This window comes from Centropristis striata, chromosome 24 (assembly GCF_030273125.1).
Source record: "Centropristis striata isolate RG_2023a ecotype Rhode Island chromosome 24, C.striata_1.0, whole genome shotgun sequence".
In the NCBI taxonomy this organism is placed as follows: domain Eukaryota; kingdom Metazoa; phylum Chordata; class Actinopteri; order Perciformes; family Serranidae; genus Centropristis; species Centropristis striata.
In genome coordinates, this window is record NC_081540.1 from 2,251,467 (window position 1) to 2,264,766 (window position 13,300).

The 13,300-nt window shown below is 35.6% G+C and overlaps 1 protein-coding gene across 1 annotated transcript; it reads right to left on the bottom strand.

The window, feature by feature from the left end:
- Window positions 1-4,762: 4,762 nt before the first annotated feature.
- On the bottom strand, window positions 4,763-11,464 carry LOC131962668 (gap junction alpha-3 protein-like). Its single transcript, XM_059327655.1, is given in 5 exon segments — window positions 4,763-4,846; window positions 4,848-5,514; window positions 8,180-8,757; window positions 10,180-10,268; window positions 11,356-11,464. Coding segments are annotated over 4 exon segments (1,398 nt in total). The 5' UTR covers window positions 10,249-10,268; window positions 11,356-11,464.
- Between the last annotated feature and the right edge of the window lie 1,836 nt (window positions 11,465-13,300).

Consider the following 13,300-nt stretch of genomic DNA (forward strand, 5'->3'; position numbering starts at 1 on the left):
TGTACAAATATTTAAGTGCTTTTTTCTGCATCTCGCCTCCTGTTTGTCTCCTCGTGTTTCTTTGGTTTATAGCAGTTAAATTGTTGCATTCATGACAATTTGGAAATCAAAAAAAATCAAATTAAAGGCTGAAAATATGTGCAACTAATCTCCAACTCTCCTGAATAATATCATGTTTTTTTGCATGTTCTATATGAATTAGAGTCAATATTTTGTCTGTGTTTTTTTAGTTTTTTCTTATAAATCTCAACTTCAGCTCCACTTACACTTTGTGATATCTTTGGTTTGTTAATTATCTTTGGTTAAATCCTGCACATCAGAACAAAACAAGAAGAGAAATGATGCTTCAGCTGCCACGATGAGCTGAAGTTTCATCAGAAACATATAAACATTCGACAATTTTGGAAAATTTTAGAGAATTTGTACTAAAAATGTGCTTAAATGTACAAATATTTAAGTGCCATTTTCTGCATCTCGCCTCCTGTTGTGTTTCTTTGGTTTATAGCAGATAAATTGTTGCATTCATGACAATTTGGAAATCAAATATTTTCAAATTAAAGGCTGTAAAAGTGCCACTAATCTCCCACTCTTCTGCACAATATTATGTGCTTTTTTTTTTTTACATGTTTTACATGAATTAAGAGAAAAATTATGCTTCAGCTGCCACGATGTGCTAAAGTTTAATTAGAAACATGTAAACATTCGACAATTTTGGAAAATTTTGGAGAACTTGTACTAGAAATGTGCTAAAATGTACAAATATTTAAGTGCCTTTTTCTGCATCTCGCCTCCTTTTTGTCTCCTTGTGTTTTTGTGCATTCATGGCAATTTGGAAATCAAATATTTTCAAATTAAGAGCTCTAAAAGTGCCACTAATCTCCCACTCTCCTGCCCAATATTATATGTTTTACATGTTCCATAAGATTTACATTCAATATTTTGTCTTCAAATAGTCATTTCCATCCAGAACGAGTATTTTGAAGGTTTTTACAGTCATTCAGACCTGATTATTTTAAGTTTCTGTCAAGCTTTTCTCATGCAAATCTTTAAAATGTGCAGAAAAATTCATTGATGGAAACACGACTACCACTCTCTAATATCCATTGACAAATTAATATATTTTTACATCCTCATACTGTAATTTTTTTTGCATTTTTAAGTAACTGGTCTTTTTCTGCCCATATAATAACAAACTACTTTGGGTAGAAAACAAAAGAGACTGCACAGACCAAAACATTGTTTTTTTTTCATGCATGAATTTTTAGTTTTTGAGCTATGTTTCTCCCATAACGTGTCTTCTTTCAGAATAGTAGAAAGAAAACATCCATAATAAACATTTCTGTGTATATTTGACCATATTTAGTCTGTGTTTTACATGTAAGTTAAATATACAACATGAAGACACAGAACAGTGACTTTAAATGCAGATTTTAAATCGAAAATGTCATTATGAGACGTCAAAAACGAACTTTAATCAGGAGAAAATACATATAATTTAAATCGTATTTGAGATTTGTTCGGGAACTACATTTTCTGGAGATAGAGCGTGAGAATATATTTTTTTTAGGAGAATAATCACAGTAAAATATAATTTGTTCTCATTTTAAAAACTACAAAAAGCTTGTGAGATGTGGTTGAAACCAACATTTACTGAATTAGACTTTTTCTTTTGGTTATTTTTTTGGTTTTGTGTGATATAATGCAGCACTTTTCAAGTATAATCGACTATAATTCAGCTCAGAGAGAAACACAAAGATAAACAAACCCTAAAACACTGTTCAATGCTCCTAATAGGATGCTTTTTATTATTATTATTCCTGAATTAAAATGATATAAATTAAAGCTTTTGGGAATTTGTTTTTGTTCTTTTGGCAGGAATTAAAACAGAATCATTCCTCTGTGGAAATGAGAAATAAGAGGGGTTTTTTTAGATCGTATTGCTTTCTTTGTGTCAAAAAAATCTATGTTTTAATCTACAGCTAGTCTAGAAAATAAACTACAGAGTCCTCCTGCACAGAAGAGCTCGACAGTTCTGTAACACACCGCAAACACAAGCATCAGAGAGAAGAATGACTGATTCTCATGCTCTGCTCAAGCTGCAAAACTCAGCTACGTTAAGGCCTCGTTGGCTTTGATTCTCCAAAATAACCTCAAAGTCTTCCAACATTGGAGTTATGCATAAAGTGACCTGTGGGGCCAATGTCAGAAAGCACTTCTTTTTTTATTTAAAAAGTCGTTTTAACTTGCAGCTCGACCAGAAACTAACTTTTTAAACTGTAGCTAGTTCTGTATAACATCCTATTAATCCTTATATATTTACATATTTATAGACTTTTTATAGTTTTACCCTGATGTAACTGCAGAGATGTCATTTTGTAAACACGGAGACACGGTTCAGGTACACACACACACACACACACACACACACACACGTGCACGCACACACACACACACACACACACACACACATGCATGCAGCCTGTGAAGCCTAAGGACCATGTCTCAGGGTGGGACAGCTTCGTCCCTCTCTTCATTGAAACTACAGGCTACCGAGACACTCGGAGACACTCGGAGACACTCGGAGACTCGGACAGACCCGACAGGACACGGACCGCTCAGCTCCCATCGTCACATCACGAGAAAAATTAAAAATAAATAAAAACAAAAGTGCAAACCTCTCCTCTCTTTATGTCTCCCAGCAAAAAAATAAAAAATAAAAATAAAGAATATAATAATACCGCTGCCTCTACGCTCCAAAAACGTATTAGTTAGTCCAATCATCATCATCATCATCATCACTATAACCTCTTCTCAATCCTGTCTGCACTGGTGATATATATATTTATATATATATATATACTGTAGACGTGTGTGTGTGTGTGTGTGTCTGTGTGTGTGTGTGTGTGTAAGTGTTTCTGTCCAAACTCTAAACACTAAATTTCTCTCTTTGTGCCAAAATAATCATTAAAGAAATTCTATTTTTGCTGCTGCAACCACCTCACTGTTCTTTAAAAATTCTCCAAATAGTCATTTTTTAAAAATTAAGAATTCGTTTGTTCTCACAAATCTTAACTTCAGCTCTACTAAAACCTGTTTTAATCCTATTTTTTTAAGGTTTTTACAGTAATTTATACATGATTCATGCAACATTTTGTTCCTAAAAACAGCAGATTAGTGCATTAAAGAAATTAAAGAAATTCTATTTTTGGTGCTGTAACCATCCCAATGTTCTGGCAGCTGAAAGAATTTTTAAAAAATGCTCCAAATAGTCATTTCTATTAAGAATATCACAATGTTTACTTCCAGTTTCAATTTTCACTATATTTTGAAGGTTTCTACAGTCATTTAAACCTGATTTATGCAACATTTTGTTCCTAAAAACAGCAGATTAGTGCATTAAATAAATTAAAGAAATACTATTTTTGGTGCTGTAACCATCCCAATGTTCTGGCAGCTGAAGGGGATTAAAAAAAAACTATATTATTTATTGCATCGATTCTAATGTCTGTGTGCTAATTACGAGTTAGCTTAGCATAAGCATGCATTTCTTGCTCTGGTGCATGTCTGTTTAAGTGTGTGACAGTGATGCTTTCTGCAGAAATGTTGCTTTTAGTTCTTTTCTGTTCTGTTCTGGAAGCTGACATGATTTTTTTTTAAATAAATTACATTTAAAATAATTAGTTTTTTCTCACAAATCTTAACTTCAGCTCTACTAAAACCTGTTTTAATCCTCAATATATTTTGAAGGTTTGTTTACAGTCATTTAAACCTGATTCATGCAACATTTTGTTCCTAAAAAACAGCAGATTAGTGCATTAAATAAATTAAATAAATCACATTTTTAGTGCTGTAACCATCCCACTGTTCTGGCAGCTGAAAGGAATTTTAAAAAAAATCTCACATTATTTATGCAGACATCAAAATAAAAAGATTGATCGACTCTCGTCTCTGTTAGCTTAGCATCAGGCCTTTTGTTTTCATGCATTTCTTCCTCTGCTGCATGTTCAGGTTACTGCATGTCTTTTTAATATGTAACAGTGATGCATTCTGCAGAAATGTTGCGTTTAGATGCTTCAGACTTCCTCTGATGGATGTTCAGGTGACTGCATGTCTTTTTTAATATGTAACAGTGATGCATTCTGCATAAATGTGGCTTTCTAGATACTTCAGACTTGCTCTGGTGCATGTACAGATAATTGCATGTGTTTTTTAGTATGTGACAGTGATGCATTCTGCAGAAACGTTGCTTTTAGATGCTTCAGACTTCCTCTGATGGATGTTTAGGTTGCTGCATGTCTTTTTAAGTGTGTGACAGTGATGCTTTCTGCAGAAATGGTGCTTATAGACGCTTTAGACTTGCTCTGGTGCATGTTCAGGTTACTGCATGTCTTTTTCAATATGTGACAGTAATGCTTTGTGCAGAAACGTTGCGTTTAGATGCTTCAGACTTCCTCTGCGTGCACAGCCGTCTCTCCTCTGCTCTCTGATTGGTGCAAAGCCCCTCTGAGCTGACTGAACTCTTCCTTTCCCTACTTCTAGTTTCACAACTCTGAGATTAAAATAAGCCGCCTCCTCCAGCCGGGAGTGTGTTTGCACGTCTTCCTTGCAGGCTTGTCTTTAGCTGGAGGTTCAGGCTCGTGTGTGGTTTAATGTAACAACAAAAAAAAGGAAAAAAAAAAGGAGATTTTGTGTGTGTACACAGCATGTGTGTATGTGTGTGTGTGTGTGTGTGTGTGTGTGTGAGAGAGAGTGTGTGTTGTAGCTACACTGCCAGGTCGTCGGGGCGAGCCCGGACGCCGCTGCTCCTGCTGGCCCGACTTGGCTTCCGGATGTCCCTCGCGGCGGCGGGGGGCGGCGGCGGGAGGCTGGTGCATCTCGGCCCGGGTGACCACGGTGAAGTCGTCGCTGTGCGGGATGCTGCAGGGCGACGTGTCCTCGTCCCCCGGGGCCAGGGGCGACAGAGGGGTGTGGCGGGGCAGCGTCGGGAACATGGAGTGCTGCTCGCCTTCTGGGAGCGGCGGCATGGCGTCCTCGTGTGGCGAGGAGGAGGTGGAGGTGGGAGGAGACGGGAGAGGAGGAGGGTAGGAGGAGTTCTGCAGCTCCAGCACCACGTTGTTCCAGTTCTGCTCCATCGCCATCATCGGCCCGTCGCCGCCGACTTTATCGCCGTAAAACGGCGCCTCCAGCAGGAAGGGCGGCGTGTTGTTAGGAGGCGGGGCTTCTGTGGGGCTGTAGGCTCCGCCCCCCTCCGCCGCCACGGCCCGCACCACGCTGACGCTGGCGTACGGCGGCAGGCAGTCGAGCGCCGACGGAGACGTGTGCTCCGGGATGGTCTCGGCGTCGCCCGGCTCGTCTCCGCCCGGCAACAGAGACTCGCTGTCGGGGACGAACTCGTTGGTGACGCCCTGCTTCACCTTCTTCCAGCCCAGGTGGTAGATCTCCAGCAGGTTCAGCACCAGGGACACGCACGCCACCACCAGCATGAAGATGATGAAGATCGTCTTCTCAGTCGGCCTGAGACACAAGAAAATATCACAAACAGACCATATTTAACTCCAAACGAGATGATGATATAATAAAAATAAAAATAAGAATGATAATAATAATAATAATAATAATCGTCTTCTCAGTCGGCCTGAGGCGAAAGAAAATATCACAAACAAAGATTTTTTACTTAAAACGAAATGTTCATATGGGGAAAATCTACCAAACTATTCTTTTTTTACTCAGAACTATGTCAGAAATTTTGGAAATTTCTCCATTGTGACACTAAAAAAAGTAATGTTTAATCTTTTCTTAAATGCACCGATAGAAACAATTAGAACACGTCAACAATCAGGCTGAAAATGACACAAAAAGACACAAAATGACTAAAAAAAGACACAAAATGACCAAAAAATACACAAAATGACAAAAAAAAGACACAAAATTACTAAAAAAAGACACAAAATGACCAAAAAAGACATAAAATGACCAAAAAAAGACACAAAATGACTTAAAAAAAGACACAAAATGACTTAAAAAAAGACACAAAATGACCAAAAAAGACATAAAATGACCAAAAACGACACAAAATGAGAAGACAGAATGACAAAAAACCCCCACAGAAGATACAAAATGACAAAAAAGACACCAATTTTTTTAATTTTAGAAAGCATATGGGAAAAATCTACCAAACTATTCTTTTTTACTCAGAACTAGGTCAGTTCGTACAACTTTAAAGGCACACTGTGCAGGATAAATACAAACATGGAGCATTTCTTCCAGCAACCCCACTCTTTTTGAATAAATTTAAAGCCACAAGCTTTCTAAAATATCTATATTTTAATCAGGTTTATTATCATAAATATAATATAAATACTTTTCTTAGTGTAATAGTGCAATTTCAATTATTCATAAAATGTTTATGTTGCAGAATAATCCACTAGGAGTGTGCACTTTCATGCATTTATCGGCCAATTTATTGGACTACAAACAGGAAATCTGCATGTGTGCATGAGTGAGTTTGTCCTTCATGCATCTTAAGATCTTTTTATCTGATTGACTTCACATTTGGCAGCTGTGTCACTGAGGAGCTGAGGGAGAGCAGACTTTAATATCAAGCTGATCAAATAAACACGCTGCAAGCTGAACTAGTAAAACGATGAGCTAAAAAGCACGCTGCCTCACTAATTCTGCACCAGGATATAAGAACAATCATCTATAGTGTCATGCAGGATTTTCTAGTCTGCCTTCCTAAAAACAGCAGATTAGTGCGTCAAAGAAATCAAAGAAATAATATTTTTGGTGCTGTAACCATCCTTCTGTTCTGGCAGCTGAAAGGAATTAAAAATATATACATTATATACTGCAGATTGATGGATTCTCGTGTCTGTGTGCTAATTACGAGTCTGTTAGCTTAGCATAAGGCAGCTCGGCTGTTTGTTTTCATGCATTTCTTCCTCTGCTGCATGTTCAGGTTACTGCATGTCTGTTTCAGTGTGTGACAGTGATGCTTTCTGCAGAAATGTTGCTTTTAGTTGTGGATCAACATTTTGAACCAAAAAGAAACAAAGAAAAACCAACATAAATGTGATCTTGTGATTGTGTGTGATCCTGTCATCAACTCTGGTTTTTATTCTAGTAGGACTCTATTTTATTTGGGACTTGTGTGTTTAGCATAACAATTGTGGTCATTTTGTGCATTTTTTGGTCATTTTGTGTCTTTTAAGTCATTTTGTGTCTTTTTTTGTCCATTTTGTGTCTTTTTTGGCAATTTTGTTTCTTTTTTTAGTAAAGTTGTGTCTTTTTGGGTCTTTATTAGTCATTTTGTGTCATTTTGTGTCTTTTTGTGTCTTCTTTGGGCCATTTTGTGTCTTTTTTTAGTCGTTTTGTGTCTTTTTTTAGTCGTTTTGTGTCTTTTTTTAGTCATGTTGTTTCTTTTTGGGTCTGTTTTTAGTCATTTTGTGTCTTTTTTAAGTCATTTTGTGTATTTTTTTAGTTATTTTGTGTCTTTTTTTGGCCATTTTGTTTCTTTTTTTAGTCGTTTTGTGTCTTTTTGTGTCTTTTTTTAGTCATTTTGTGTCTTTTTTTGTTGTTTTTTGTCTTTTTGTGTCTTCTTTGGCCATTTTGTGTCTTTTTTTAGTCATTTTGTGTCTTTTTTTTGTTGTTTTTTGTCTTTTTTTAGTCATGTTGTTTCTTTTTGGGTCTGTTTTTAGTCATTTTGTGTCTTTTTTAAGTCATTTTGTGTATTTTTTTAGTTATTTTGTGTCTTTTTTTGGCCATTTTGTTTCTTTTTTTAGTCAAGTTGTGTCTTTTTGGGTCTTTATTAGTCATTTTGTGTCTTTTTTTAGTCGTTTTGTGTCTTTTTGTGTCTTTTTTTAGTCATTTTGTGTCATTTTTTTGTTGTTTTTTGTCTTTTTGTGTCTTCTTTGGCCATTTTGTGTCTTTTTTGAGTCATTTTGTGTCTTTTTTAGTCGTTTTGTGTCATTTTGTGTCTTTTTTAAGTCATTTTGTGTCTTTTTTTTGTCATTTTGTGTCTTTTTTTGGTCATTGTGTGTCTTTTTTAGTCCTTTAGTCCTCCATGATTTGGAGCTTTTGGACACTCCACAGGGTTATAATCTCGTCTCGTTACACCCCGACTAGATACCGTCTAAATAAACGTGTCAGAGTGTCCCCGGTGTGTGAGTGTGTGTCTGACCTGGAGATGAAGCAGTCGACGGTGTTGGGACACGGCCAGCGGCCACATTTATAGAGCGGCCGCAGGTGGAAGCCGTAGAGGAAGTACTGTCCCAGGATGAAGCCCACCTCGAACAGCGTCTTGAAGATGATGTTGAAGATGTAGGTCCTCAGCAGCGCCCCGCGGATACGGATCTTCCCGTGCTCGTCCCTGATGGGAGGCTTCTCCTTCTTCCCTCCTCCTCCTCCTCCTCCTCCTCCTCCTCCCCCGTCTCCGACCCCGTTGTGGTAGAGCGGGTCGTGGTCCTCCTGGTGGCGCCCGGCCTTGCGGAGCTCCTCCTCGCGCTCCCTCCTCTTCTCCTCCATGCGGACGATGTGCAGCACGTGGCCCAGGTAGATGAGCGTGGGCGTGGAGACGAAGATGATCTGCAGCACCCAGAAGCGGATGTGTGAGATGGGGAAGGCCTCGTCGTAGCACACGTTCTCACAACCGGGCTGCTGCGTGTTACACGTGAAGTCCGACTGCTCGTCGCCCCACACCTCCTCCGCCGCCGCGCCCAGGACCAGGATCCGGAAGATGAAGAGGACGGTGAGCCAAACCTGCACACAGCACATCACACATCACACACTGGGGCTGCTGGCCTCATTTTATACACAGTAGATTCATATTAAAGACATCAAACAAACTACAATATGTCACCTTTAACCTTCCTTAACCCATTAAAGCCTGAAAAGTGGATACAGCGTTTTGTAGTATTTGAAGTTTTTTCCACCTATTTTCAGTCTCTTGGCCAATGAAATGCATCAGAATACATGTGGGAGTGTTGCAATGCATCATGGGACTTTTCCAGAACTTTGAAATCATCAAAGACACAAAATGACCAAAAAGGACACAGAATTACCAAAAAAAGACACAAAATTATTTAAAAAAAGACACAAAATTATTAAAAAAGACACATAATTACCAAAAAAGACACAGAATAACCAAAAAAGACACAAAATTACCAAAAAAGACACAAAATTACCAAAAAAGACAGAATTACCAAAAAAGACACAAAATTAACAAAAAAGACACAAAATTAACAAAAAAGACACATAATTACCAAAAAGGACACAGAATTACCAAAAAAAGACACAAAATGATTTTTAAAAAGACACAAAATTATTAAAAAAGACACAAAATTACCAAAAAAGACACAAAATTACCAAAAAAGACACAGAATTACCCAAAAAAGACATACAATTACTAAATAATAACTTCAGCTTATTTTAAAATCGTCCAAAGGTTTTACAGGCATTTTTTACAGGCGTTTTAGGCCTAAATGGGTTAATAGAAATGTTGGTTGTTTTTTGTCTCTGTATAGTCATTTTATGTCTAATAACTTTAAATTGATCATGTTTTTATGTTAAATCTCGACCTGAAGAGTAACGTAAGCTGTCAGATAAATGTAGTTGAGTAAAACATGCAATATTTACCTCTAAATATAGTGAAGTAGAAGTATAAAGTTACATAAAATGTTACATTTTAGTGTTTTTGTGTGTTTATTTACTTCTTTTACTGTGTTTTTTGGTTGTTTTTTTTGTCTCTGTATAGTCATTTAATGTCTAATAACATAAAATACAATAGTTTTACATTACATTGAATTTTTAAAAACTTTTAAAATTATTTTTTTGTTAGATTTTTAAACTTTGATATGGGTCAATTTGACCCACATTATATGCAGAGGGTTATTTGTGGTTTCATGTTTGGAAGAGATACATTAATAAAGAAGATATAAACTTTATCTGTGAAGAATAATTCATATTATCACAATCATTTCATGGAATGAGGGCGGGGGGGGAAGCAGCAATTTCATGTTCATTTTAACGACTTAATATACTGTTATGTGGTGAAATCACTTTAAATTGAAATTGAAAAGTAACTAAAGTTGTCTAACTAAACTTGAGTAAATGCACTCAGTTAAATTTGATATTAACAGGTTATTATTATTATTATTATAATAATTAACAGTCATTTGTCACCTTTCCGATCACAGTGGAGTGTTCTTGAGCATTCTCCAGCAGCCGCCCTAGAAAGCTCCAGTCACCCATGCTTCACTCGATTTTCTAGCCTGGAGAAGAAAAAAACAGTGTGAGAGTCAGAGATATTTATGATTAGATGACATATGATTCTTATAAAAAAAGACCAGAAACAAACAGCAGAGCGGAGAGGACGCAATGAGTCTAAAGTCTGGTTGGTTAAACTCACAAACAACACAAAATGGAATATAAAGTCATACAATATTGATTGGATGTGTTGGTTATATATATTGGTTGAAATTACATTTATTATAGAGAGAGTAAAGTACCATAGAAAGCTACTGAAATGTTCCAAATTTCAAGGTTCAAATGTACAAAACCAACCCTACTGTGAAGTATAAGAAATGAAGAATGATTGCATATTTTTATTTTATTTAACTTATTTATTTATTTAATTTACTGTGTTTTAAATATATTTTTATGTGTATATATACTTTTTTTTTAATTGGTTATATTACTGTGAAGTATATAAAATGAATAATTATTATATAATTTTTTTTTTTAAAAGAGTCAGAAACACACCCTAACATGAACTGCCAGGATTTAATTTAACTTATTTTCATTTATTTATTGTATTATTTTTTAAAATATTTTATGTATACATGTTTTTTATTGGTTATATTACTGTGAAGTATATAAAATGAACAATTATTACATATTTTTCTTATTAAAAAAGTCAGAAACATCAGAAACACACCCTAACATGAACATTACTTATTTTAATTTAATTGATTTATTGTATTACTTTTATATTTGTATATATATATATATTATACTACAATAAAGTATAGATAATAAAGATTTTTTTAACATATTTTTCTTAGAAAAAAAACATGCACTTTCTCCATGAACTGCAAGGATTTTATTTGACTTATTTTTATTTATTTATTGTATTATTTTTATATTTGTATATATATATATATATCTATATAGATATAGAAAAATAGTAAAATTATAAAGTTACTTAAAATCTAAATACAGTAACTTGAGTAAATGTACTTAGTTACATTCCACCTCTTCAGATTAAATCTGTTTGTACGACGTTCCTGCATGAAACTTTTTCCGACTCAAGATCCAAATAAAATGTCACAATAATAAAATAAAAAAAGTCAGACTTACTAAAATATTGTTGTATTGTCAGTGATAAATCCATCGACCAGAGATCAGAAGAAAAATTATATCTGTAAAGAAGAAACAAAAAAATGTTGTTTTCAAGCAGAAATCACGTTAAAAAATTAAAGTCATTTAGAGTCATAAAATCTCACCAGTTTGGATCAATAATTCTTCCTTAATAAGATAAATCAATAATGCATTAAAATCTTCATGCATCATAAAGAGAGATTAAAACTTTATCCAGCATGTCACTTTATATGTTTGTGTGTTTATGCATGTGAGGATAAACTGGTATGTGCAGGCCTTTTCTCACTTTATCAACATGTACGTTTGTTTGCAGACGTGCACGTATTTCTGTGTGTGTGTGTGTGTGTGTGTGTGTGTGTGTGTGTGGCTGGCTGGCGGGCGGACAAAGAGCCGGCCATCTGTGGGAAGTGAATGAGCGGATAACAGGTCGTCCCGGTCGAATGCTGGACTCATCACATCCCAGGAATGCTGAGGAGGGCAAATGTTTGACCGGGATCGACTGATACACACACACACACACACACATACACACACACCTCACACACACACACACACACAGAGTTACTGTAACACACACCTGCTGCAGCGTGAACAACCGATTTCACTCCTAATATAAAAATATCTGATGATTTTTTATCTTATTTGAGCTCAAAACAGGAAAATGTGAAAAAGCTGCTTGAATAAAATCAAATATTCTGAATAAAAGTGTGCAAAAACCTTTAAAAAGTTCACACATCTTTGCTGAATTAAAGCTCAGAAACAGTGTGAGACTTCTCCAAACCCTGCAGCTAATAAAAGCCAGGATAAAAGTCCCAGCAGACTATTTACTGTAACTGTCCAGCAGCGTTGTGTGTACATGTACATGATGTGTTGACGTGATGAAATACCATCTGTCAGGACGGACAAAAGAGAAGCTGCCAGATGGACATTGTCCTGGCTGGCGTGTGCTTTTGATGGATCAGAGGTCTTTGTGCTAAAACAGCCCAAACAGTTAACTCTTGGTCTGCCGCTCGCACCCTAAAAAACCTTGTTAAGATATGCAGACAGAGGCCTCGGTCCCAAAAACACTGTTACAGCAGCAGGTTTCTGTCACATGCATGTAAAAAAACACATTAAAATCACTTAGATTAAGTTTATGCTACAGAAAAGTGTGCACGAACACACAAAAAGTGCACGATTCAGTGTGCAAAAGTGCATAAAATCCTTAATAAAGTGTGTAACAGTGCAGAAAATTAAGGTTATGATGCAGAAAGGTGCAGAAAGGTAGAATAAATGACTATAAATGTGTAGAAAAATATACATAAAGACAAATAAAGATGCTAAATGTGTTTAAAAGCAGAAAACGGTGAGAAAAAAGGCCTCTAAATGTACATAAATGTCTACAAAGGCCACAAAGTAAAAAAAAAGTCACATCTAATGAAAGAAATATATATATTGCAATAAGAAAATATGTGGAAATAATCATAATAATTTAACAACAGGATATTAAACAATTAAACAGCAGCTGTGTGTTATAATTTGCAACAGAAACATGAATTTCCCATTAAAAACGGTGCTTTAAAGTAGGTAAAAAAAAAAAAAATAATAATAATAATATTTTGCACTATATTCTACACTTTCAGTATAATTTTGGCTTCTTTATCTTGTTTAAATAAATAGGAAAAAAATTACCAAAAAGTTGCTAAATACGTTTAAAAGCAGAAAATGGTGAGGAAAAAGGCGTCTAATTGTACATAAATGTCTATAAATACAACAAAGTAAGGCCACAATGTAAAAAAAAGTAACATCCATTGAAAGAAATATATAAATAAAGAAAATATATATATGGAAATAATCATAATAATTAATCAACAGTATATTAAACAGCAGCAGTGTGTTATAATGCAACAGAAACATGAATTTCCCATTAAGATCGCTGCTTTAA